The sequence below is a fragment of the Andrena cerasifolii genome, chromosome 10 (genome assembly GCF_050908995.1).
Source record: "Andrena cerasifolii isolate SP2316 chromosome 10, iyAndCera1_principal, whole genome shotgun sequence".
NCBI classification, from domain to species: domain Eukaryota; kingdom Metazoa; phylum Arthropoda; class Insecta; order Hymenoptera; family Andrenidae; genus Andrena; species Andrena cerasifolii.
The window spans coordinates 6,469,884-6,495,744 of record NC_135127.1 but is presented as its reverse complement, the minus strand read 5'-3'; the positions used below and the strand labels follow the sequence as shown (position 1 = coordinate 6,495,744).

At 46.9% G+C, this 25,861-nt stretch overlaps 1 protein-coding gene across 6 annotated transcripts; it reads right to left on the bottom strand.

Moving 5' to 3' along the window:
• Positions 1-185: 185 nt before the first annotated feature.
• Tws (protein phosphatase 2 regulatory subunit tws) lies at positions 186-25,632 on the bottom strand. Of its 6 annotated transcripts, XM_076821819.1 has the most exons (10): positions 25,346-25,632; positions 8,453-8,643; positions 4,397-4,462; positions 4,044-4,141; positions 3,364-3,642; positions 2,890-3,067; positions 2,415-2,749; positions 2,123-2,338; positions 1,871-2,038; positions 186-1,788 (listed from the first exon to the last, which is right to left on the bottom strand). In XM_076821819.1, the coding sequence occupies exons 2-9, from the start codon at positions 8,481-8,483 to the stop codon at positions 1,886-1,888; spliced, it is 1,356 nt and encodes a 451-aa protein (XP_076677934.1). In that variant the 5' UTR covers positions 8,484-8,643; positions 25,346-25,632; the 3' UTR covers positions 186-1,788; positions 1,871-1,885. The 6 variants fall into 6 exon arrangements, with proteins under 6 accessions (XP_076677934.1, XP_076677932.1, XP_076677931.1 ...); XM_076821817.1 differs by lacking the exons at positions 8,453-8,643; positions 25,346-25,632 and adding an exon at positions 7,367-7,714 and having other exon boundaries at positions 1,867-2,038; XM_076821816.1 differs by lacking the exons at positions 8,453-8,643; positions 25,346-25,632 and adding an exon at positions 7,367-7,706.
• Positions 25,633-25,861: the final 229 nt, after the last annotated feature.

The window sequence follows — 25,861 nt, the reverse complement described above, 5'->3', positions numbered from 1 at the left end:
CATATATTTTTCCTTTTACAAAACTATATGATTGCTTGTACCGTTAGGAAATCTCGAAAGTCGTTTGTTAGCTTGTGTTTCGACGATTCTCTTTTTTTTGTACACGTGAAAATTATTAGCTGTAATTTTCGATCGTGTACAATTTAAGTCACCGATGGTAAGGTATGAGTCAACAAGAAGACAAGTGTCGTTATTCTTTTTCATTGATAAAAAAATTCCAATTATATTCACTTCAGTCGCAACCGACAATTCACGCGTATATTTCGATCTTATTGTTGCGTTCGAATTTCACCATCAAGGGGTCTCGCGAGAACATTAACGTTATATTCCGCTAATATACATATTACTCAGCACATATTTAATTTACATAAACTCTGCAAGCCCAGCTTACCATCGTCAAATGCATTTTTTTAAGTTTATTTTTCTCCTGTGTACGAAATCGCTGCTTATATGTGTAAGTGTATAAGTGTTAATAAGTTATCAATAAGAAATGTTAAAAAATCTGCACTCCATCTACAGTTACCACAGTTTCCATATATCTCTTGGCCGAGCAATTTTTTTATTAGAAAGCGGCAATCGACGAATGGTGCGTCGCACCACCATGCTGTTTATTGCTTAATGTATGCAATGCATGAATTTTAAACTTTTCTTGCGAACTTTTCTAAGCAGAATTGTGAAATTCGACTCGTTTTTCATGTTTCGACTCGTATCGGCGAATATTGCTCTCAACTGATATGCCATAAAAATTGTACTTTATGAAGAATTTCATTGAGAAAATAAGAACACGAAAGTGTAGGCCTACTGTTTAACATTATCCCTTTTTGCCACTAAATAATGACGATAAACGACTAATTTAAGGTACCGAAAGCTTTGCCGTCTCCGGGATGGTAACTGCCCAGTATATTCTGATGTAATAACCGCTGCTTTTAATAATTATATGAAAATAAGTTTGTCTTTAAGAACGAAAGAAGTAGTTTTCGATACGAAAAAAAGTTTTAATTTTGAATGAACTATCTACTGAAAACGCAGGTTTTTATTACATGAAAACTTATGAAGAACAATACTGAGTTGAGAATAAAATAGCGACAAGTTATAGATAAATCTCGTTGGCACATATGACCATTCCTATTTTTAATTCTGCGCTTATTAGGCATTTCTTTATTTTGCAAATAATTTATTAACTAAATTTGTATATGTGCTACGTACACGTACCGTGGGTACACAAATCGCATCTAGCGACTCTTAATCCGTTGTACTTGGTCCTAGCGATAGACCTCTTTCACAGACATCATTCCATTTTGTAGAAAGACCGGGTACGTTGAAAGTATTGTAAATCGTGCGGTAGCACAATTTCTATGATACATAGCAAACCGAGGATATTAATGTTCGATTGAAACAGTTAAATTATAACCGCCAACACGAGTCCGTTGATTGGTTGAACTGTACAGTTTTCTTTTCTATCAGTGGGCAATGGTTCCGTGTGCAATTTTATTCAAACTAGCGGACTTTAATAGTCTGAAGAACTAGTATATGTCTCTGCTTGCATGCATTTATATACACATATACGCGCGACAAGGTGTTACGTGCAATTCTGCATGTCTGTGTATACATAGTGTGTATGAATATGCGAGCTGCGTGGACGGCGCTACGTACACCACTTTTTCGGTCAGTCAACCATTGGACACATTCATAGTCGACTTTCGTCAGCGTAATTCAGACACCCGTTGTTCCACTGGGACCCTTCAGTTCAACGTGTCTTGCTCACGTCAATATGTACCGTTGAATAATCTAAAGTAAATGAACATTATATTTCCTTTCCTCCGCTTGCAATTCTTTCTGTTTCATGCAAATTCCAAATAGACATACGTACTTGCATACAGATGTGCTAGAGTTTGTCTTGGAATAGGAAGAGGTTGTTCGTGGCAGCGACGGCTACCACATTTTCAGATGGATGCCACGCGGTATGCAAGATCTTCTTATTAAAATCCAGGCAGTCGACGCTAATTTCATCTTTCTTACGTTTACCACCGGTGCAAACCTTGTTTCACATAAAGCATTTATATGATCGACATCGACATACGATTACCTTCTCACGATGCGTATTTTAAAGTTTTATACTAACCTTGCGTGGTTTTAAAAGCGTTTTTGGTTTGGCAATGTCGCGCGCCGCTTCCAATGTGAGATCACGTTTAGTTGCACAATCGAATACTCTGAAGAAATTGTTGTACGAGCCCGTCATAATAGCGGAATCACTACCATTCCAACAGCATTCAAATTTATCAAAGATACAATCATTCTCATACAGTGAACATAACTTCGATCTTAGGTATTCATGTACCTGTAATCACGCAGTTAATAAATATTTTTGCCTGTTACGGGTAAAAATCGATTAATTTCCATTTCTCGTTACGTACAGGGTAACATTCAATTGGCTTCCTCTCCATTTGCAAATCCCACACTTTCACACTGAGGTAGTCTCTACTGATCATATATCTTCCAGAATGACTAAGTTTTACATCACTTATACTCGAGATTATTTCAGAGAAAAAACTTCTGTTGGTTGGATCTTCTGGTTCTTCGAAGAGCTTACTGTGTTGGTCACAAAGCGCAGCAGATCTCATGTCACAAAGTCTAATTATTCCTTTGCTACTACTATATACCAAAACGTTACACTTTGCTGGGTGAAATTCCGCAGCAGTTATAACTTCTGTTAATTCCTCCATATTAGTTGGCTTAATGTCTACTATATCTGTATATCATGGTTAGGAAAACGGCTCGTTTTATTGTACGGAAGCTTACATAATCATCTACCGATGGAAATTTGAATTTAAAAGAAAGAGCAAAGAGAAGACACGAAAGAAATGCCGAACGACGGTAGCGAAAGGATACTAAAACTCTGGTCTGTGATCTCAAGATGCCAAAGATTAATTCTAAGGTCATCAGCACTGAGGTATGTCTCCTGGTCACTGTTGACGCTTATACTGTTAATATGATAGGTGTGCGCATTGGCAAATATTCTTCTCGGCGATGCTTCTACCATCAACTCCATTGGTCTTATTGTTGGTACCTGAGCAATTAAACAATTACGTATACAGCACATGTATTTCAAACACTTTCTTCCAGAGAATGTTTCTGAAAACTATAAATAGTTTACATTGTCGCAATGCCAAAGTCTCATAATATTATGCGCATATTTGAACTCCTTGACCATATTTCTATTGTAAGCATTTTTGTCCGATGTACAATGGTGCACAGCGCGTTACATTCACATTCGGTGTCAGAAGTATCAGTGCAATTCTAAACGAACCTGTTCTAATAATTTTAACTTCGTAATAAAGCAAACAGAAATTACAGACTACTCACCCTTAAGGAAGTGATAGAAGCAGGATCACGAATCGAACCATTTTCTTCCTTTGTATTATACCCTTCCACTCTTTTATCCCGCTCGCTAACTTTCCACAACTTAATTGTTTTATCATTCGTGGAAAGTAGAAAATGCGCAGGATTCTTTCTCTTCAGCCATCTAATTTTATTAATTTTTTCTTCTATCTCTAGCGATTTCAGGTAATCAAACTCGGGTTCATGACTCTGGAAGGTGCTGTACACATTGTATTCACCCCTCCGAGGTATACTGTTTTTACTCTACACAAATGATAATATTCTTTATTTATCGCACAATCTTATCATGCATTATCAGTTTCTTCCGCGTCCATATGTCAAAGTTATTTGTAAATATTTAACAAAAAAAAAAAACAAAAACAAACACAAAGTACTTCCAACATTTATCCTTTCCATTGTGCTTAGTGATTATCTTTAGAAGTTTTCTAAAGATAGAGAAATGAGGTGTGCTGTACATATAAAGTTGGCAATAATCCAGCCCTAATGTATAAACATAATTTTTATATAAAGGACAATGCATTTTTGCAGAGAATGCAGAAACTATCTGACTTGAGTAGAAGCGAACATTTATTTATAATATGGATAAATTAACCATAAATTGTTGTCAATTTAATTGATAAATAATAGATGTTTCTCCAACTTACAATGGGGTCTCTTTGAAAAATAACAACTCGTCCTCCTTTATCGCCCGTCGCGAGAAGATCGCCATCGTGGTTAAACTCGACGCACGAAATTATATCAGCTGTAACAGAATGTGACACAAGGAATTGTAATTGTTTGCAATCAGTTGCAATGGTGTAGCAAAATTATCTTTTTCTTGTTAAACGGAGGACCGCAATAAGATAAAAGCACAAACACACTCGATATATTACATATTTCACATGGTCAAATATACCGCGGTCATGGAATAAGAGTATCTTTCCAATTCATTTGAGTAAATACACAGCGATAAGATAAAATAATCCGAGGATATAAGCAAGTCATAAATTGAACTCACCTTCAGTGACATCGTCTTCCAATGTTCCTTTCACCTGTGAGAAACACCACTGTATGTCACCATTGCCTGGAACAAGGGTAGAAAAGTTACATTGCCAAATGCAAGAGAATTCGCTCTACGTATCTGTGAAAGGGCTCACAGGTCGAATTACATCACACAGATGCATAGCGGTGTAAAAAAAAAAAGTCGCGTAATAGTTTGCTCTGAAACTGCACGCAATTTTCTCGCCCGACCAACTTAAATACGCACCGATCGGAATGGAAACGAGAAAAAACGGCCGCACTGAATCGATTGGGGCAGAAATGGCAAGGAGGAGGAGGAAAAGAAAAGGGAATAAGATGGGTGAAACGTGCACCTGCGTGTGGAAAATAAAGTAAACGTGGGACGGAGAAAGGCGGCTTTACGGAAGTTTGGCGGAGAAGGAAAAACGTGTTTCGCAAAGGAGCTGGGAGAAAAAGCGGCTTCGCGGACGGAGCGGAGAAACGAGCGAAAGAAGAAGGAGGGGAAAAGCGAAAGAGAGGAAGAATAGCTGGGTGAAACGGTAAAAGTGAGCCTACTTGAAGTTTCGGCGCAATCCATCGTGCTTCTAGGCCGTCGCCACCACCGCCGCCGCCACCGCCACCGCTACCGCTACCGTCGCCGACGACGGGCGCATCTGGCCCCGCGCACGGCAACAATCCAGAGAGTGGGTACGTACACGGGTGATTATATTTGAGGATGCGGAATTGACGAAGAGAAGAACGTTGCGTGCACCGCAAGCGCTGCGGATATACCCGTGAACCCGTGATATAGCGTATCTGGGTCAAGGTTCAGGTTGCCGCGGCGCGGCTACGCTCAGCTCAGCTCAGCTCGGCTCGGCGCGGCTCGGCGCGGCACGGCGAGGAGGCGGCCAGCAGGAGCGATGCACCGTTCGTTCGGTTTACACCCGCGTCCGATAAGAATACACGGCGAGCATACATCCAGAACGGACACCGCCGCTTATCGCCGCTTATCACCGCTTACTTACCGGCCATCTCGCATACGAGACACTACGCGAGTCAAGGATCCGCACGCGCGATTTAACTCCCGGTGCGAGGTGTCTCCAATATACCGTCTACTCGACCACAGATACTAGACGCGCGCCGCGCGCCACGCCGGCGACCAGGGACCAGCAAATCTTCACGATTATTCAACCACACTACCACCCAACTCTATATCCTCTCACATATTCGTCCATCTAGCCCACCACTGATCTAAACCCGATCACTGACTTTCAATGGCGGAATTCACGAAAGCATAACCGCACAACACTACTACGGCGTGACGTCACACCACAGCCAAAGCTTTCGCTGCCTCCACGAGAACCACCATCTTGTACGCGAAAACCGATTGCGCGCGAACCCCGGCGGGCGTTGCCGAGAATTGCCGACGGAACGCCGACTCTACACCCCGCAAAATTCAAACGGCAAAAACTAGAAGCGCGATCCATCCGTTAGTGGAATCAGTAACAAGTAGCGAGAGTGTACCGATTATATTATTTAGCAAACTTACTATTGAAAGGTGTAGATTAGTGGAAGGTGTAGAAAATTTACCTAAGAGTTCCGCCAATTTCTCGTGGAGCTCCTCCAGGGAGGAGAACAGGGGCACATTCCTGGAGAGGCGTGCAAAATTCTTGACCGCGCGTAAGTCCGCCATCGAGCGGTTCATTTTTAGCGAAGCTAAAGAATTCTTTGTCGTTTCTTTATTGTGATCCGGTCAAGTACCAATGCGGTTCGAACGCGTTGCACACTTTGGATGCGTCGAATAGCGGAAAGCTATTGTTTCGTTTTAGTAGATCGGCTCGGCACATTCTCGATACGGTCTCGGCGTCCGGCACTTATCGAATGGCAAGAGGACCTTTCCCGAGCGTAGGCTCGGCCTGCTGCTGTTTAGATTTCAATTACGAAATCGCAGGCATCGGTTTCGTGCTAGTTTGTCAGAATCCCTCTTAAATTTCAAAGCCTCTCGGTGGAACGTTATTTATCCCCTTGGCGAACTATCCGCAACTTCGTAGGCCAAAGTCGAGGAACAATGCTCCCTGGCGGCGAGGCAAGAGGGAACTTTTGGGCGTAGCTTCGGACTGGTACGTCGGAGCGTATAATATAAATTCTAATCACGACGTACGCAGGTCGAAAGAGGAAACGGGAACCTCGTACGTACGTGGTCGAAAGTCGTAGCTGGTCTGACGATGGATTTTCAGGGCGAAAGCCATGCCAGGTATCGATACGATCCACTCCGCCAGCGTACAGCGACAACGAACGATCGATTTTTATGCAGCGCGCTCCACCCGAACAATTAACTCGGCACACCCAAACGATTAAACAAATAAACAGGAACGAGCGTTGTTTCGTACAACGCGAATGCTCGCGAATGGAACGACTTACTTACGGAACCGTCTCGAACTGGTACGAAAGTGCATTTGCTCGCACGAGACAAGAAACTGTCGTTGTCGAACGCGTTAGAGGCAGGATGTTAATGAGTTTGCTCTAACGAGCGTGCAGAACCGGTGCAACGTCTACCTCGACACTGTGTTTGCCATGAGTCAGGCACGAGTGTACCGAAAAAAGTATGAACGAAAACAAAAATGGGGAAATCACGTGTCTCGTCGAGGACAGGGTTCCTTAATCCACTCTATTCTTCGTGCAATCTCTAAACGATTCTACTTTACCCAAGCACGTACACGATGTGTACCAAGCGCGTGGTCCGATTTCAACGAGATTCGATTGGATTCGATGCACGTTGGCCGGTCGGATTTCCCATAGCTGGGTCGTCTTTAAATTCGCGTGCGTAGAATCCTCGCCGTATCCGCGGAAAATCGATGGAACCGCGCGTGCAGCACCGTTAAACTTTCGAGCTGTCTTTCTATTCCTTCGAAAGGGGGGCCCGCAGCACGCGCCGTATCGACGCGTTCGTTTCAAAAACGGTACCCGTCCTCCAAGTTGTTCTACTCACAAACATACTGCTCGTGATTGCTGCAGTTGGAGATCTTCTCTTCCTTCGGCCTCGCTTCCTGAACGATGCTCCTCTTCAGATTGCTGCTGGACCTACGGCTCCTAGCTCGATTTCGCGAATTCATCCTCGATGACGATCTTCAAGAACCGTTTCCCCGCACGACGCCGGTTACGATTAACTCGACATACTGTTGTTGCCACGTGACACCGGATCCTCGCGAGTTTACCAAGTGACCGCTAAGCGATTCCCGAGCAGTTTCGCGGCGATGTGTTTGTGAGCGAAAAACAATCGGCAAGGATGAATACCACCAACGTTCGGGTCGCCCAAGACCCTTAATACAGATTTCTTACGACGGCCCACATTCTCTTTGTGCATTAATATTTCTTCCCGATTTATTTCGCGTATTACTGCGTCTTCGCTTCTGTTTACAAAGTACCGTCAAGGACCCAGTTCCTGATCGGAACCCGATTCCTGATCAGTTTAAGAAAATAAACCAAATAATAAGCTTATTAAGATACAAATTTATTCTAACAAATTACTAAATAATTATGAAGCATTTTGAAATTTATAGGCAAAATTTGATAGCGTATACTAAAACGTGTGAAGGTGATCAGAAACTGCTCCCTTTGCATTTCTCACTTTCAAAGTTAAATTATAAAATAATTATTATTATGTGTGCACTTTTTGAATACCAAATTAAAAATAAAACATTGATTTACCGAAATAACAAAAAATCTTTTAAATTTGGTTGGTTTCCATTTACACGTTTAAAAAGCCGCGGTAGTTACTCTTAAGTGATCAGGAGCTGGGTCCTTGACGGTACGTTAAATAGGCCCCTGTGGAACGACAACCGGCCTGCCTGCCGCGCACAGTGTAACGTGCCCGAGGTGCAAAGTTTGCCGTCACGCTCGGACACCTCTCTCAACTTGTGATTGCGGATTTCCTCGGAGCTCGTCAAGTCTCACTGTTGTCAGCCGTCAAGCATTTCAGGATGCAGGGGATTAATAAAGCGTGTCTGGGATAGAAGATGAGAAGAAAGGATAGGGGGGAGGCGAGGAAAAAGAGGAAGAAGGGAACAGAACTCACCAGCTCTCTTGTTCACAGCGGTATTGATCATGAAACCAAGCTTCGTGAGGCTGGATTTCCTCCTGACGTCGCAGAGTCTCACTACCCGTTTGGACCTTGCCAGGCCGGCACCGTTCCCCCATTGATCCAGCACCCCTGCGTGACGCGTGATGGTACCTCAAGCGAGCTTCAACCCTTCTCCACCTGTTAGCCTGCAACATCCAAATGAATTATGTTCGATTGCCTTCCCATTTCCACTTATACACTTAGCGCGTCTGCGTGAGTATCGAGCTAAATATGTTTCCCCTGGAAAGATTACATTCGTAATTCGAACGCTCCCACCTGTTGGAGCGGTCCTGCCGTCCCCGGCGCGATTCTCCTCGCGATATGCGCCTACCTCGCGGTACCTCGCGATCCCAGGCAAATATTCGCGTGTGTACGCGCGAGGCCAGCCTCGTCGACTTTTCATCTAGATTGAAGCGTGCTGTAGGGCGAAAGTGAGGGTGTAAAAGCGAGCGATTGAAAGGCACGCGAGTGAACGCGTTCCCTTTTAGCGGAGATGCGCCCTGGAGACAAGCGCTCGACGTGCAAGCGCGTAAATGTTATTCGGAGGGCCGGGGAGAAGGAAGAAAAGAAGGCAACAGGTAGGCAAACGAACGTGGGTAAACTCATCGGAGCGATACGAGAAAGGGGTGCGCGAAAGCGAACGGGTTGAAAGAGTGCATCGACGCGGGCTGCTCGAGTGCTCCGCGATACAAACCGATAATCATTCGGGATAGTTAACGAATCGCGAACTCCGTCACCGTTACCCAAGTACTCGGAATTTCGTTAAACAAGGCCGCGCGCTGTTGACTAAAGTTCCCGACACCTGTAATGCTTCCACCCCCCTACCAGCTCATAGCAAATATTTTCAAGCGCGCGGCAAAATTTCCTCGCGTCATTCGAGCGCCGCGCATCATCCAAAGCGTTAAAGGGAAAGGTAAAAATGCGCGGATAGGTACGCGTATACGTGAGATCTGAAGCGCAAATGCCTAGGACCTTGCACGGAGGAGCGCGGGAGGAGGAGACAAGCCCTCGCGCGTTCACGATACCGAGGGCAAAGCGTGCAACCGATTCATCGTCCTCGGATAACCGTCGCGTTCCCAACCTCCAGATTATCCCGACGAGATCGCGATTACGTCGCTTTTCCAAGCGTGCCCTGTGCGTCGCGCGGCCTATTAATTCGGCGGGCGTGATCTCGTACCAGCCTGGTGATCGATGGAAATTGAAATTCGCTTAACGTCACCGTCGAATTTGCACCGCGCCCGAGGCACCTTTGTAAACAACGGCGTTATTAGCGAACGACACCGGTTATAGAGAACTTTCATCGATCCATTTACTGAAAGAGGCGAGGGATGAACGAGGCAAGGGCTGAGGCTTGTCCTTTGGAGCGACGTCGAAGTTCATCGAAGGATATCGAAGCACTTTCCAACGTTCAACTCGCCACGCTACCGCAATCGTTTAAGGGGTTACCTACCGCCAGGGGGTAGAAAAAGAATCGATTCTTTGGAAATTTATTTCAAAAAGTACATGCATATTTTTATGCAATCGTTTTTGTATTCAGATGAGGGACACTTTAACGGGTTATTATATTATGCTTTGGTATAAAAATATTTAGTTACTGCGCAATTACAACTGATTTCCCGGAAGCTGGTTTTAGAAACACGTTTTGCGGTGATCAACATTATTTGGAACTGGGTTATCTGAAATAAAAGAACCAAGAAGATTTAGTTAGTATAATAGTTTATCTAGTCTTTAATCGTCGCGTTTTATAAAATATTAATATTTGACAAAATGGCAGATGTTTAAAGTGAAATGATCGACTTTCGTAGAAAAAAGACACTTATTTTTCATCCATAAAGTAAAAACTATGCATTGGAAAAACAAATGCTTCGATTAAAGGCTAGATTTGAATGTCTAGAAGAAACCTACAAAATTTCAGAAAGATTGGTGAAGCGGTTTTGAAGAAATCACCGGTCTAAAAACAGCTTCCGGGAAATCAGTTGTAATTTTGCAATAACTAAATATTTTTATAATCAAAACATAATATAATAACCCGTTAAAGTGTCCCTCGTCTGAATACAGAAACCATTGCGTAAAGATATGCATGTATTTCCTGAAATAAATTCCCAAAGAATCGATTCTTTTTGAACCTCCTGGCGGTAGGTAACCCCTTAAATTCCATGCGCTTTATCGTCCGCAGCCGTTCAAACAACTCTACGTTCCAGTTAGAAGGGTAACGCGTTCCGTTACGCGACCTCGATCGACGAGTCCAAGGGAGCTCGTTAAACGCACGAACTTTGCTTTGTTTAATCCCCGAATTATCGTTACGGACATGCACTCGGCGACCCGCCGCGCTACGTGACATTCCCAGTAATAACGAAGACACGCGTAATCCGGAGTGGCGCGTGTGCCATCGAATGGCACAGGTATCGTTTCTATAAACTGCGCCGTAATCGGATTACATTGTAGGAGGCTGGTACACACGGCAATTGGTGCCGTCGGCTCTATCTGCGTACATATTTGCCGCGACTCGAGTTTGTTCACGCGGTCGCAGCCTTGCCGCGCGATAAAACTCGCCGGTTGAGACGGTGACGCGCTTCTGTACAGACTCGCAGGTAATACTTTTGTTTTCCATCAACGGATTCTGCGTGAACGAGGCCTACCCGCACATCCAGCATTCTTTGGCGCCAGGTACTTTGACTTGGTGATGCTCTCTGTGCGCTGCGACGACCTCGCTGGAATTAATGCACCTTCAGGAATGGAGCAAGGTTAAATCTTCCCCGCTAATCGCTACTGCCGGTCAGTCTTGCAATTTAAATACGCTCGAGGTCACCGGGCTAACCGACCGACGGATCAAATTCCCATATTAAACGATCTTCCCCCCTCGGCTTTTGGGAACGAGCCACTGCGGAGTCCGCCCGGTCGCAGGGAAAGGTCTCCATTGCCCACGCGAATCTCTTTAATTCGATTAAGAGGGTACGGGGAAAAAGCGCCGCAGACAGGCGCGGGATTGGACGTCGTTCGGACTCGTTTACGGGGCAGGCAGATTTTTTGCCAGCCGCCTCCGGTACGCCCGGCAGAGTGCAGACTGCTCCGCGACTATGGATTCGGGAGGACGAGCAAGAAGGGTGGCTGCAGACGGGTGGTAGTTTGTTAAACTGGCGAGCTGTGCACGCCGCTGGCAGCAGGTCTCTGGCGTCTAGCCAGAGAATTTTCCGACTGCTTCTTAAGCCCGAAATTCCTTTTGCGTGCGGACGCGCGGCATCCCCGAGTTCGATGTACCCGGTTCGGATGGCTGTGTGTCTCGCAGACGGTAACGATCGAACCAGACCCGTCGCGGGGGGCCACATCCGGAGAGTTTCCACGTTCCCGGGCTTAATTCAGACTCCCGAATGGTATCTCGGTCGTCGTTTATTGGCGAACTTTACCCCGGATGCGATATTCCGATAAACGATAACGATTCTCGGAAGAGGCTACCAGGAGAAGCTCGCGGAAAGATTTTATCACGAGGAGCTTGATGTTATGTTACGCGGGCCTCGGTAACAAGGTTACCAACCGATAACGCCGATTGCGATGATGTCGAGTTTATTAGCATTTTAACCGGGACTGGACTCGACGAGGTTAGTCCACCAGCATTAATATGCCCGTCGTGTGTGCTCTTCGACCTTGGAAAAGGGGCAGGCCTGAGACAGCCAAGGCTACGGGGGACGCAATCTTTTCCCGTGATCCCTCATGCGACTCCTACGCGTCGCTTGCCAGCAATCTTTGTTTATGAACCCAGCCTCAGAAGTATCGCGGCACGTATTCGTCGTGCGCAGAATTCAACTCCGGAATCGATTAGGACCTGCACGAAGGGAAGGAATTAATCGCAAGCGTCGCGAGAAGGTCCTGCCCCACAGGGGCGTTAAAATTCTTCGGCGACACGAGGGGATTCTACGGATGTTTCTCGTTGGTGTCCCGTTTCATTTCCGATGACATTTAATATCGGGGCACCGAGAATGCGCTGGCCACGCCGCGTCGCGGGGAAACATGCGCGTATTAAAAAATAACGAGGATCGCGTAGGTACCCCGAGGCCAACAGACACGGGCGTCCTTCTGGGATAGTGGGTCAACGCTCAATGTTAAAGGGATCATAAAAACGTACCAGTAGGCCGTCCCGGTGAATCCGTACAGTGGCGAGGCGTGCGTTTTTGTAGGTTTCCAACGAGCCTCCTCCTCCGCCAAACGTTCGCGGTTTCCGGAAATAAGAGGCTGCGGATTCACGCGAGCCGACCACTGTCAAGCCAACGATACGGTTCGAAAGAGGAATGTATTATTACGCTATTACAACGATGGCGTTTCGATAAAAAGTTAAAAAAAAATTAAAACCGACTTCAAAAACATAAAAATGCACGAGAGAGTAACAAAATACTTTTTCCCTTATTTAATCTACGACTCTCATTTTTTTTATGTCGGCGCCCTATCATTTTCACTGCGTAAATCTGACGCAGACTAAAAAAAAGAGTCGTAGATTAAATAAGGGAAAAAATTATTTTTTACTTTTTCGTGCATTTTTATGTTTTTGAAGTCGGTTTTAATTTTTTAAACAATTTTTTACTTTTTACTTATTTAAGCTACATAACTACGTTTATTTAAAATAATACGGGTAGGCCTACGAAAAGAGCTGCTCGTAAAATTATGTAATTAGGCGAAGTTTGAATTAACCAGTACTGGCAAAGTATTGAGCCAATATTGATGCAGTGTGGGATGGGACCACCGGGACATCGCCCTCTTCCGAATAAAAAAAGATCATCAAAATCGGTTCATATGCTGAGAAGTTATACGGGGACAAACATAAAAAAAAATTACATACAGGTCGAATCTACAGGGTGTCCCACTAAGGAGTGGACAGCGCGATATCTCTTAAAGTATTGTCGATAAAAATATAAAAAAAATAGGGAATTGCATGGTTCGAGGGGGCCCATTTATTAGCGCGAACGAATTTTGTTTCCGATTATTATTTTAAAAGATACGATGGTCAAGTTCGGTTTTTCAAATGGAACTATTTTTTTTGAACACCTGAGTTGATAGTGCGTTCCAAGACAAATTCAATAAGCTTTAATGTATACACTTTATTTCCACTGGTTTTTAAGATATTGCGCTTGCAAATTTACTGATTTTCACTGCAAGAAACCCCTCTGGAATGGCAAAAACCGGGGGCGGTCTTACTGGCGCTACGGGTGGCATTGCCTGTTGTAACTGATACCTACCTGCCAAAGGTCTACGACAGGGTTCGCAGGCCCAAAAGCTGGACAATTCTTTTCCTTCAGAAATGCTACTTAGGTAGGTACATCTGCGGTATCGAGAAGCGCATCGTTACTTTTATTTCGCACTTGCTTCTACGCTCGGATGGCCGGTTCTTTTCGGAGGGATGCAAGTTGGATTGGTTAGGTTAGGAGGAGTGAAAGTTGCTAGCCTAAATTTCAACCATAGGGAGCAGATTGTATCAGAACCAATCGGATTTGCATCCCTCACAAAAGAACCGGCCATCCGAGCGTAGAAGCAAGTGCGAAATAAAAGTAACGATGCGCTTCTCGATACCGCAGATGTACCTACCTAAGTAGCATTTCTGACGGAAAAGAATTGTCCAGCCTTTGGGCCTGCCATTTCTGGCGTAGACCTTTGGCAGGTAAGTATCCATTTCAACAGGCAGTGCCACCCGTGGGGCCAGTAAGACCGCCCCCGGTTTTTGCCATTCCAGAGGGGTTTCTTGCAGTGAAAATCAGTAAATTTGCAAGCGCAATATCTTAAAAACCAGTGGAAATAAAGTGTATACATTAAAGCTTATTGAATTTGTCTTGGAACGCACTATCAACTCAGGTCTTCAAAAAAAATAGTTCCATTTGAAAAACCGAACTTGACCATCGTATCTTTTAAAATAATAATCGGAAACAAAATTCGTTCGCGCTAATAAATGGGCCCCCTCGAACCATGCAATTCCCTATTTTTTTTATATTTTTATCGACAATACTTTAAGAGATATCGCGCTGTCCACTCCTTAGTGGGACACCCTGTATAACCTCCTCCTTTTTGAAGTCGGTTAAAAATCGGCCGGCACGCGTGACGGGCACGGATTTCGACAGCCGCTCGAATGGTACCGAGGATCGTGACCGCATTACCAATCACAATTGCGCGGGAATCGTCTTGCGATTTACGTGACCGTGACTGCGTAACAAGTCGAGCGATTTTTGTCTTTTTCGAACGCGGTTCCTCTACTCCGTACCTTTGTCGGCTGAGTATTAAACGTTTTTGAAACAAGTTGCACGCTCGTTCGCTCGCGAATCGTCTCCAGCAGTTCGTAAAGTCCTGCTAATACCGAGGGCAAAGTTAAATTGAAAACGGGGTAAGTGTAGGCGAGCGACAGGGGCGAGGCGGGCTCTTCGGTTGACGGAGATGCGAATATAATTCCAACTTTGAAAATTCATTTTCCTTTGAAAGTGGTAGCGAGCTGACCTTCGTCCATTAATCCTACCGACAGCAGTGATCTAACGCGTGGAGTACTTTCCTGATGAATGAGAGGAGAAATAAGTGGAACCGGTGGTTCATAATGTACACGGACTTGTCAGGGAAGAACTCTCATCCTCGAGTAACCCGATTTCTGCTTGGTCGGTGCAAAGGAAGAAGAAAGGCCAGGAAAGGAGCCGCTGGATTCGAGATGGTCACGAAACGAACCGACGGGCACGCCTGTGTTGGTGGCTTTTATTTTTCGGCTGATGCTTGTAAGTGATTATAGCCGGGGCTTTTACATACACAGAGGGATGAGCTTCAGCACTGTCAGCGAAGCAAGAGCTGCTCGGCGCCGCTGCCAGTTACTCTGCAAGCCGGTGGCCTAGATAATTCGAGTGGTGGGTCTCTCTTCTGCCACTGTACTCGAGAGTGCCGTCCGCTCGTTTCCTTAACCGTCGTATAAATATTTCGTAACCGCTTTCGACATTTGGTTAGCGATCTTCCTCTTTCAGCGCGCACCGTGGAAATTACCGTAGGTTCCGGAGGTGCCAAGCTCGACCAGCTTAATTAACGACCGTCGACAAAACGATTCGCTTCTTCGTGAAATACTCGCTACGATAAACGCGCATTTAATCGAACGGCAGTCGTTCGTCACGCGGAATAATACCCGAGACAAGGTGTCCATCGATCTGAAACTTCAATCCAGCACCCGCGCCCCTTGAAACTCCTCCGCGGTGTTTTTATCGCTCTGGCAATTAGTTGGCGAGCACTTGTCGCGTATTTCCAACGGTTCAGCGGTCGTTATTGGGGCAGAAGAGCAAGTTGCCTGTCCCGAGAAAAGAATCCTAGGAGGCGTTCGAGGGATGCGGAACGCCTCCTCGGACCTATTCACGATCTCTCCTAAGTCCGTGTGATCTCCGGTTCGCTGACCCGGTGCCTCGGGACTTCCGCTTTAAATCGAAACGCAGCGTTCCCAGCCAGACGAATCTGGCACCCAACTGCTTTCATTTGTGCTCGGTATCCTGGCGGAAGATCAGCCAGCGACGTCGCTGCCTCGTAGAACAATAAGGCGCGACACGGTACGCACGCGCGATTCGAGATAAATCGGGGCAATCTCTGGTGAAACGGAAACGGGCAGGTAGTTTTAAAGCCGGGCGCCGATGCGAATCTTTTTCACGTCGCGGGAGATCTGGTTGCGAATTGAAAGGAGAAGGCTCGAGGGAACCAAGCAGGGGATATAACAGGTGGGTCGTAGTTGCGAAACAAGGAGGCTAAATACACTGGTGGCTGGGTAAGGAAGTGATTAGCGAGCAGGTCGACAGGCGGAGGCGAGAGACCGTTGTCAGCAGCTGACGTTACGTCGACGGGGGTAGGTGAGAGCGAGGGTCTTGAGATCGAGGGTTGATAGAACTTACGCGAGCTTTCTACTTTCTACGGATTTCTAGTGGCCCCCGCTAGTCTGCCTCTATCCTCTGCCTACAGTGCTGCGCGCCAGTGCGCCTTCGACATCGAGACAGAACCAGCTGAAAAGGACAGGGGGATAGGGGAGCGAGAGGCGCGGAGATAGAGGGAGAGAAAGAGGACCTTTCGGATCAATAGGTCGTGGCTTTATTGACTCGCGGAACCGCGTGCCAAAAAGAACGCGGCCGTCGGCTCTCGCACCGGTTAATGCACGTCGGCCGCAATTACTACGTAGCGTGCACTTTACACGAGCACCCTCGCCCCTTTTCTTTAAACTCAACGAAACGAAGTGGCGAGGCTCAAGTTCGACTCGAGGAATGTGCCACTGTTCCCTCCACCTTTTGTCCTACACCACCCGCGGCTCGTACTGCTGTTCATCGCCGCAAATGACTAGGCGGGAACGTTCAGAGAAATTTCAGCTTCAAAAGTTCTCATATTTCATTACAGACGGTGCATTAGCGCCGCGCCCGATCCTCACCCGTCGCTTTGATAAATTCCACTTTGTACCGTCCCAGCTGAAGTTTCATTTAAATCTCACAAGTTTTTCCGCTTTTGTCCAGGCCGTGCGTTCCATCCGGGGCCTGGTTCGCGAAAAGCCGGCGCGATGGCAAACAATAGCTGCCCATAGACGCCTGCTATTCACCGAGGAAAGATACGACTGGTAACAATGGCGACGCGCTAAATGGAAGGAAGATATTCCAATTTTTTTCCCCCCCCGGTATATTGAACTGATCTGGCAGCAATAAGCTCGCAGAATGCCGGCTCGCGAGCTCGCTTTTATTCCCGCGGAACCGTGGCGCGTCCCGTGCCTTCCTCTAGATTTCGCGACAAGATCGATACTACAAAAGCGACCGACGAAACGAACGGGGCACGCATTTGCAGGCGGATATTTAATGCAAAGTGATTTAATTACGAGAACACGAAGCACAAAGACCGTTCATTTACCTAGCCCGCTCCTATTCATCTTTCACAAGCGACTGTAACTGGCTTTCAATGATTGCGCTAAAAGGCTACGTAAATGCCGCAATTGCTCTATTACCAGACGCTCGGATGCTACGCGAATCCCAGCACGTATCCAAGTATCCAGCAGCGTTAACTCTTCCACTCGACATTGACGATTCTATCGAAGCATGTCGTCGACGAGCGAATCCTTGCCGACGCAACAGCGATGCACACGAAATTGAGAAGAGCTACTACCTTAGTATCAAGGAACAATTAGCCAGCCAGTTGTCCTTCCACGTCAGAGGCCAATTCGGTCTGTGATTCTCGCGCGAATCATCTCGTTCAACGAGGCGAATAGCTACCCGCTCGACCTCGTATCGTTTCCATTGTAATATCGCCCAGAATCGCTAGCCGTCTGATTCGCATGGTTTTCAACCGCGGAAAGTACCTTCACCAGCGGCCGTAGCCCTGATGGAAAACACCGGTTCTCGTTAGATCACCGAAGTTAAGCATCACGGGGCGGTGTACTGGGGAAAGATGGGAGACCACCTTTCTCCCGGTGCGCTGCTGCTGCTGGGACCCGAAGGAGAGAGGAGGAAAAAATGAGTGACTAATCTGTTCGTTGGGCAATATAAGCAAAATGCTTGAAACGCCATCCTGTGTAAAAACACAGGAAAAACAAAAATTCAAATACCTTCTCGAGACCATTCCTAAGTGCGCGCTTACGCCGAAAGGGATCGTATCGGCTGACTGAATCAGTGGGTCAAGGGAACCGCTGGGTGCATTCCGAATTCAATTCGCATCCGAGGCAGATATCTGCTTACATCGCATCGAGAAGAATCCACGGTTAGAGGGCTGTCGACGCGATAATAACACCGAGTCCCTTCGACGGAACCACTCGCCACGAGATTCTGCGGCAAGCCCCGGCGGAATTACCGCGTTCCCTAATTGCAAGCAAGTTCCGAATCGGCATCTGAAATCGACGGAGCGGACAAAAGCGCCGCCCGACTCGATAAGGTCGTCCAAGTGCCCGGCCGGATCTGTGTTCCGCCTTGGAGCACGCGTTCCTAACCCAGTTAGGAGTTGGGGAACTAGCCGCGGACGGAAATAACGGCGCCGATAACATTTTCATTCGAAAAGAGTAAGCCCTTGGAGCGTGGCGCGCGTGACATCGCATAAATTTTCCCCCCCGGCGACGTGCCACCTTTGTAGCACGCGCCTCCGCAGACGGGGTTAATTAACGAGCCGCGAGTAACGAACTAAGGGGGGTGGATTCTGAGGGAAAATCGTTAAGTACCACTGGCCAGCCGTGAAAGCGTGTCCATCGTGTTTTCGGATTATTACGAGACGGAGCGTCGCGCTATCAGCGATCAGGATTCTTCCGCTCGCAGGTACGCGCCCCGAGCAGTGGCCGTTTATTTGCACCCTCGTTACACAATCGTTCGGTAACGGGCGTGCGCGCGTGTGGGAAAGGTACACCGGCGGTCCGTGTTTAGATTATCAAAGTTCGAAATTGAGAACACATGGCCTGAAAGGTAAGGTAAACGCGCGCGACGCGCGAGGCCACGGCGATGCCCGGGACCGATCGTGACGCCGCGCCGCTTCCTCTGATCGCAATTGCCAATCGACGGCACGTGCGGTGATTCTAGGGTTCGGGTTAATGAGGTGTTCGAGGAACGAACGCGAGGTCGAGCCGATAGTACGTGGATTAAGAAGCGACACAAGCGGAATTTGTGCGGAGCGATTGCAACCAAGGACCTCGGTCGTCGATCCGGCAGTTCCGTCGAAACAGAAGCGAAGCGCAATTTAATTCTATCGAAGAAGAAAAGAAATACGAGGACACGTTTTAACCATTCATTGACACTCTGGGTGTGGGCCACCCATAAGCCGATTTTGACTTTCTGTACCGATACGTAGAGTTTATGTAGAATATCGTGGATATTCGTGGAATATCTCTGTTTTCAATTACCGAGATAGCCTACCTTCTATATGCAAAATAAGTGCCTTTTTCCAAAGTCGATTTACAAACTATTTTCTCTCATGAAATATTATACGCGAACATCCACCCTGTAGATTTTTAGCTTCTAATATTGAAATTTGTAAAAGGTACAATTTGTTGAAGACCTCTTCATTTTTTCTGGGCATATGGTAATTTAGATTTTTTTTTGCAAAAACTGTGATAAAATTTCAATAAAAAAACTATTGGAATGCATTCTAGAGGTCTTGAAATTGACGCTTGATTTTTTTCATAACGATATTGGATTCTTAAATGAGAATGGCAGTCGTTCGAAAATTGCTCTGGGTGTGGGCCACCGAGCATGTCAAAGATAATCGAAAAAAGGGGTGTTAACTTTAAAAGAATAAAGGTGGCGAGGAGCAGATTTTTCGGACTTCGCAATGCCGGATCCGATCGGATGTCTCCAACAAAACCACGACAAATTCCATTATCAATGGGTTCTCGCATTAGCGATCGTATCTCCCATATTCCTTTCACGAGAGACCTGCCGCTGTATTCGCTGCTCCTCCCTCGCACCCAGTCGCGTGGAAATGGATCGAAGGTCCTTGGCGCCAGCGGCCGCCGCCTTCTGAAACCGCGGAGGAGAGATATCGCGAAAACGTCCCGCGTCTCAACGACCCGTAAATTCGTTTCATTGTAACGGACCTTATCCGTGAAAATTGTGCCGGGGGCGCGGCGCGGCGCGTCCATTATCCGCCGGCTCCGCGCCCCGACCTTTATTTTCCGCGTTTTCGCCACGATAATCACTACCCTGTCCCACGCGAGCCAAAACGCTCGAAGCTTTGCAGCGGGCGCGACCATTCGGGCTTTCAATCCTTCGCCCATTAATCTCGGAGGCCCGCAGCAAATAACGCGCATGGGCGAGATCGCTGCATTCGCTCGAATTAATCGCAAAGGATTCGTTCGAATCTCATCGAGAGCATATCGAGCGAGTTTCGCGGAACGTTTCGAATTGCAGGCTCGCGGATGTACCGAGATAAGCAGGCTAACAGGGCTCGAATGTGTCTCTGCGTCCGAACCGAGAGCCAACGGGCAGACAGATTCGCGCGTTGCGATTATCGACAGACGGCGTTGTTTATTGCATCAGGATGCACGTGCACACGACCGTCCTGTATCTACGTGTCAGCTGAGAGATGCATTAGAGTAAGGCGTACTCGAGGGCTGGCCAAGAGGATGCCCGAAAATAGAGAACGCCTGTTTATTTCGGTCGGTGTTGGTTCAAGGTGGAAAGCCGGCTCCTCCCGCGTGCTTCTTGAGGCATACGTATCTTTTTCCTGGAGCACTTGCAACGCTCCGGGTTACCCCTCTCCTTCGTTTCTTCCACCTGCTGTTGGAGACGAAACTTTGGAGGAGAGATTGGTAGGACGATTACATTCGTGGAAGATTAGAGCTCGCCCGTGTCTCGTTAAAAGGCAAGGCCGCGAAGAGGAAGCGAATGTGTGATAAATGGCAAGTAGACGCGAATGGACGTCGCGGTTCATAATCGACGAGTAAACCTCCGACTGCGAGTGGCGACTCTCTCCAGTATCGATAAACGCGGAAAAGAGGAAAATAAGAAGGGATCGCGAAGGACTTCCTAAGGGGAGTCGGCTCGGGGTAATGCATTACTTCATCCGAGAGAAAGGAAAACTGTTATCGGTGTCGGCTTCGATCGAATCCCATTAACTTTATGATCCGTTAATGGCGCCTAGGAGTGTCGTATGAATTCACGAAAGTTCAAAGGTGCGGAGTTAATCGGCAATTCGATTACGACCGCGTAAACTTTGCACGAGCGAATTTTCCCCGGGGCCGGCTACTTGAGAACAATGAATTCGCGACCGTCGCTGTTTATTCGCTCTTTCCACTCCGCGTCGACCTGCCCGAATAGCGGCGGAAAGACGGCAGGAGGGTTAATCGAGTACACGTTAACGAGATTGTGGCGCGTAATGGAAGCGCAGGTAAGCGTGCTGTCGCGCGCACGACATTTCCGTGGCGAGCTGGCTCGTGTGACGCGTATAGAAAGCGATTCGCATTTCCCAACTTTCCACGTGCCGACCTATTTAGCCAGCGCTGAATGGAGAACCGCTCCGAGAACGAGTTCCGCGACGATGGAGACTGGAGAGGAGCGCGAGGGTTGCGAGCCGCGGGACCGCGGCCCGATTAGCGAGGGCTTCGATTAACGAGAGCCGTGGAACGTGTCGACGTTTCCTCACTGTGTCACGGGGACAACGGACTGTTCGAACATCAGACGATTCTGCCCTCCTTAGTTAAAAACTGTCCTATCTAGCATTTTTTCATTTTTTCAGACATGTTGAAATATTTGAAGTTCCACACGTCTTTTACCTTTTAAGAAAAGTTAGAAAACTCTGCGTGCTTCGTAAAGATTTATGAACAGTATAATGTATTTAACCTAATTTCATTGCAAATGGTTATAATATCCAATCTAAAATTTCTGTATATAAATTTGTAAACTATGGGTTTTCCCGTATATTAATAATAATAATAATAATAATAATAATAATAATAATAATAGAACAATTAATTAATTAGTACGTTAATAATAATTCACCTACCGGTACACCAATTACAAAAGTTTATATTAGGCTGTTACGAAATAATGACAACATGTTTTAATTCGAATGAAGGGAAATAAGGACGGTAAAAAGTAAATGATAAAACTTCAGTTTTCTCGGTTGCTTCAAAATGTTAGATAGGACATTTTAACTAAAGAGGGCAGGATTGTTCTCCGACCTCTCCAACTAGAAACTCCATGCGTGGTACAGTCGAGATACCAGGGGAAGCTTCCTTGAGAAAGAGTAGATGAAATGCTTCTAGGGAGAAGTTACAGAACCGAGAACGTTAAAAGAATTGTTTATGGCGAAGACTTGGCTGCAAGCCACTCGGCGCGATGTGTCGGCGAAGTTCAAACAACGTTTATCGAATCGCGCTCGTGAAAATTCAAACGGTCGTTAAAATCCTCGCTACACACGCCGGCCAGTTAAGTCAACATCGTGATCAAAGTGGCACGAGCTAACGAAAGGCTGACTGGAAGCTCCTCCATCGGTCTCCAAGTTTACAATCGATTAAAACACGCCTTCCGACGTGGCTTCGCCGAGGTATCGGATGAGTCGGGAAGCCCTCGAATTCACCGCGGTTTCGAAATACTTCCGAGGCATCTATTTCCATTAGCCGCGATTGCAGAGAGGCGCTCGATCGACTGGCCAAAGAAGATCCTCGCGGAGTAGGTCAAATGCAATTGCGAGGAGACGCGGGCTCGCGAAATACTGCTCGTCGGACCGCGGCGGGGCTTCAAAGCGAGGTGCAAGTAGAGTGGAGGTATCGAATGAACGTCGACGGAGACGATCGATCGCGAGACACAATTTTCTCTGATTTAGCGGTATTTTCACGGGAACCTTGACACCTTGACCTTTCCGTGTTCGTGGAGGGTACGTATAAGCTTAGGCGTGTCTGCTTTCCCACTTGAGACGTTATATGGTCGGGAATCAATCGCGCGGTCAGAGTTCTACGCGTCGCGCCTCCTTTCACCTACATTACTCGGCTCAAGATCACGTATAGCCCCTGTTTCGGCTACTGGACGCGATAATCGATGCCGGCCGCCGCGAAGAAAGAGGAAAGCCAGCCTGCCTCGCCAGTCCCATTACTCTGTTTTCGTATCATCGATTGCTCCCTCCACTCGCGCCCCTCAATTAACATCGGCCGCACGCGTTATTGCCACAGTCGAGCGGCAACACCGTTTCTCGCAACGCGATTTCAGCGAGCACAAACGAGGCGTAACCGGAAAAGATTACTCATCCAGCGGCAAGTCGCGTCGCCTTAACCGGTATAATCCACCGATAACTACTACCAATCAGTGGCCACCCCTACAGCGGGATTCGCGTTTATGGCGAGAGACGTTGCAGGAAGAAGGCCGCGCCGCGTCGACGGTGCAATTTATAGCGGCTCGATGCACCGATCGTTTATTTCCCTAACTCGCAGACACGTTCAATATGCCCAGGAAGACTAAATATAATACGCCCGGCCACCACCGCGGGCCCGCTGGCCCGTGAATGACTCTACGATGTTAACGATCGCATTAACGGTGCGTAATCGATGATGTGCCTTCGTTGGGACGCGAGGATCGCTTCCTCCGGCACTCGGAGAAAGGAACGGTTCGTTGAACCATTTAACGGTTCATTGCGCGAGGAACAGTTTATTTTCGCCCGCGTCGCGAAATCAATACGAATTGTCGGCTGCACGAGGCCGTTTCAAATTAAAAATAAGCTCTCTCTTTGTGCGTCGGTTTGCGAGTCGACTGGTTGTCACGGCCAGAATGGAAAAAAAAAATATGGAACGAACAGACCGAGGACACGATTTTATGGGGCGTTCCTGTACAGGCGACGTGTCCGTCAGCTGCGGACGACGTAACGTTAAGGGTGTACGAAAAAAATATTCACGCGTAACGTAGGTCTTCGTTGTCGCCGGCGCGTAGAGTAGCCACTACGCAGGAACATCCTCTTTAAAGCCATAATTCCAGGCGAAATAGGAGCAGCGTATTTAACTCGTACTTTAAAACGATCTTTTCCGCACGGTGTCTCGGATTCGGGCCACGGCGCCACGCAGAGGGCAAAGTTCTGGGGTTTCGATCTCCAGGGGAACCTTTAACGCGATCTATCGGTGACAACTCGTCGCAGCGGCTGCCGAGGATTATGCGAACTCGCACTCGTTTTCGATAAACGTGGACGCCCTTTTACCTCGCTGAAATCGCGTTAGCGAGACGAGATAACAAGCTAGAGCTTTCTTCGAGAAGAAAGACGAATTTCGGCCTGAAACGACGTGGTTGTTCGATCGATACAGCATCTTTCACCTTCGGGAATTGCACACGTTTGTTGCGATTCGTTACGATCGTCAGGGAACTGATGAAGAAATTGTACGGTGCCAATCGTTGGATATCGAGGTCGCTTTTTTGTTGGATTCGTGTGAACCGATCGGAGGCGTTAAAGAACATCTTTTACAAAACGATGGTGCGAACACGGATGATCCAATCGTGGAAATGATGAGAAATCTACACTGTGACCGGATATCTTTATGAATATTCGTGGCAAATTTCAAGCCCGGTTAGTGTTCTTTACTCGTAACGTATGATCTACCTCCCTCATAAAACGTATAACGTATGATCTACCGTAGAAGACGCTAACCGGATTTGAAATTTGCTTAGATATTCATACTGATATCCGGTAAATTATTCTTGAATTGCATAATAAAATGGCGACAATAAAGCTACATAGTTTCATTTAAAAAGAAATACATTGATAATGAAATCTCCGTAAATAATAATTTAAACACAAATCCTAATATTCTATTAAGTTTCCTCCATCAAATCAAACAACTTTCTTATGCAGCATTTTTTCGCTTTTTCAATCGTTAGAAAAATAATAGCGTGTATACGAAAAACTGGCCGTACTATAGAATCGCAGGAACGCCAGTCGGCCCAGTTTGATAGACTCGTCGCGAGAGAAACCCGTAAATTAGCATGCTTCATTAACGATAGCAGGTTTCCATCGATCAATGATCCAACGACTCGAAAATGATCCCTCGCCCATCGTGGCGTGACGTGCCGATCGACACAACGAAGGGTGCACCAAGAAGGTGCACAGGGATCATGCACCAATCACGCACCTTATTGTTTAAAGAAAACGACAGGGAAATTGTGGACCACCCACACGTATCCACTGAATTCTACGACGATACTTGGAGCTCGTAGGGAAAGGAACTTGTAAAGGGCGTTACTTATGGGATGACCTAACGCGTATCGATGCATCAGACACGTCGCAATAACGAGATTAATAGAAAATCTAGATATTTGAGGGGGAATCGTCATAAATTAGTCACACGAACGCACGCGAGGTGCCCCAGAATCCTAAGCGGACGGTCTTTTCCGTCTGGACCCGATTTTCCACCGGATATTAACAAATTTGGAGCACACTTACCGGTGGACAGGAAATTGCAACGGTCAAGCGCCTCGGCGAATGATGCAAGGACCACAGGAGAGCAGGTGGATGCCGAATGTAATGCTCGAGAGTAATGACGATGTGCACTTTCAATTCGAACGTATTTGGCGATGCCACGGGTAGGAAAACGCGTCGTTACGAGATTACCGTAAACGTGAACCACGACTGCACGCACGTATCAGCCGTGCTGGTTCCCCAAGAAATGATCGCGAGCGTACAGGCCAACGTCTTACGCCAACTGGTGTTTACTACTGAAACGCTCGGTCTCGGTCTCGGTCAGTCTCGGTCGTCCCTCGAGCTCGAGCCGAAGGCTTGGGGGCTTGGGGCAAGAAACGTACACCGGCAACCAGCGAGCCTCTCCGCGAGTGCAACAGTTGCTTGACAGAGGCGCCCCATCATGTCGACTCGCGTTATTAACGGCCGCGGTTACCCTTCTCCACGCGGTCGATAAATAGAAAGTGCATATGCTGCTTTCTCACTTCCCTCAATTACGAA

Bases quoted from the DNA above. Each gene is read 5' to 3' on its own strand.
- Tws (XM_076821817.1), bottom strand. From the start codon at position 7,490: ATGAATTCGCGAAATCGAGCTAGGAGCCGTAGGTCCAGCAGCAATCTG. The intron at 3,643-4,043 runs GTAAGTTGGAGA...TCATTTGTGTAG, and splicing joins TTTTTCAAAGAGACCCCATT to AGTAAAAACAGTATACCTCG. The intron at 2,039-2,122 runs GTTAGTATAAAA...ATGTGAAACAAG, and splicing joins CGCTTTTAAAACCACGCAAG to GTTTGCACCGGTGGTAAACG.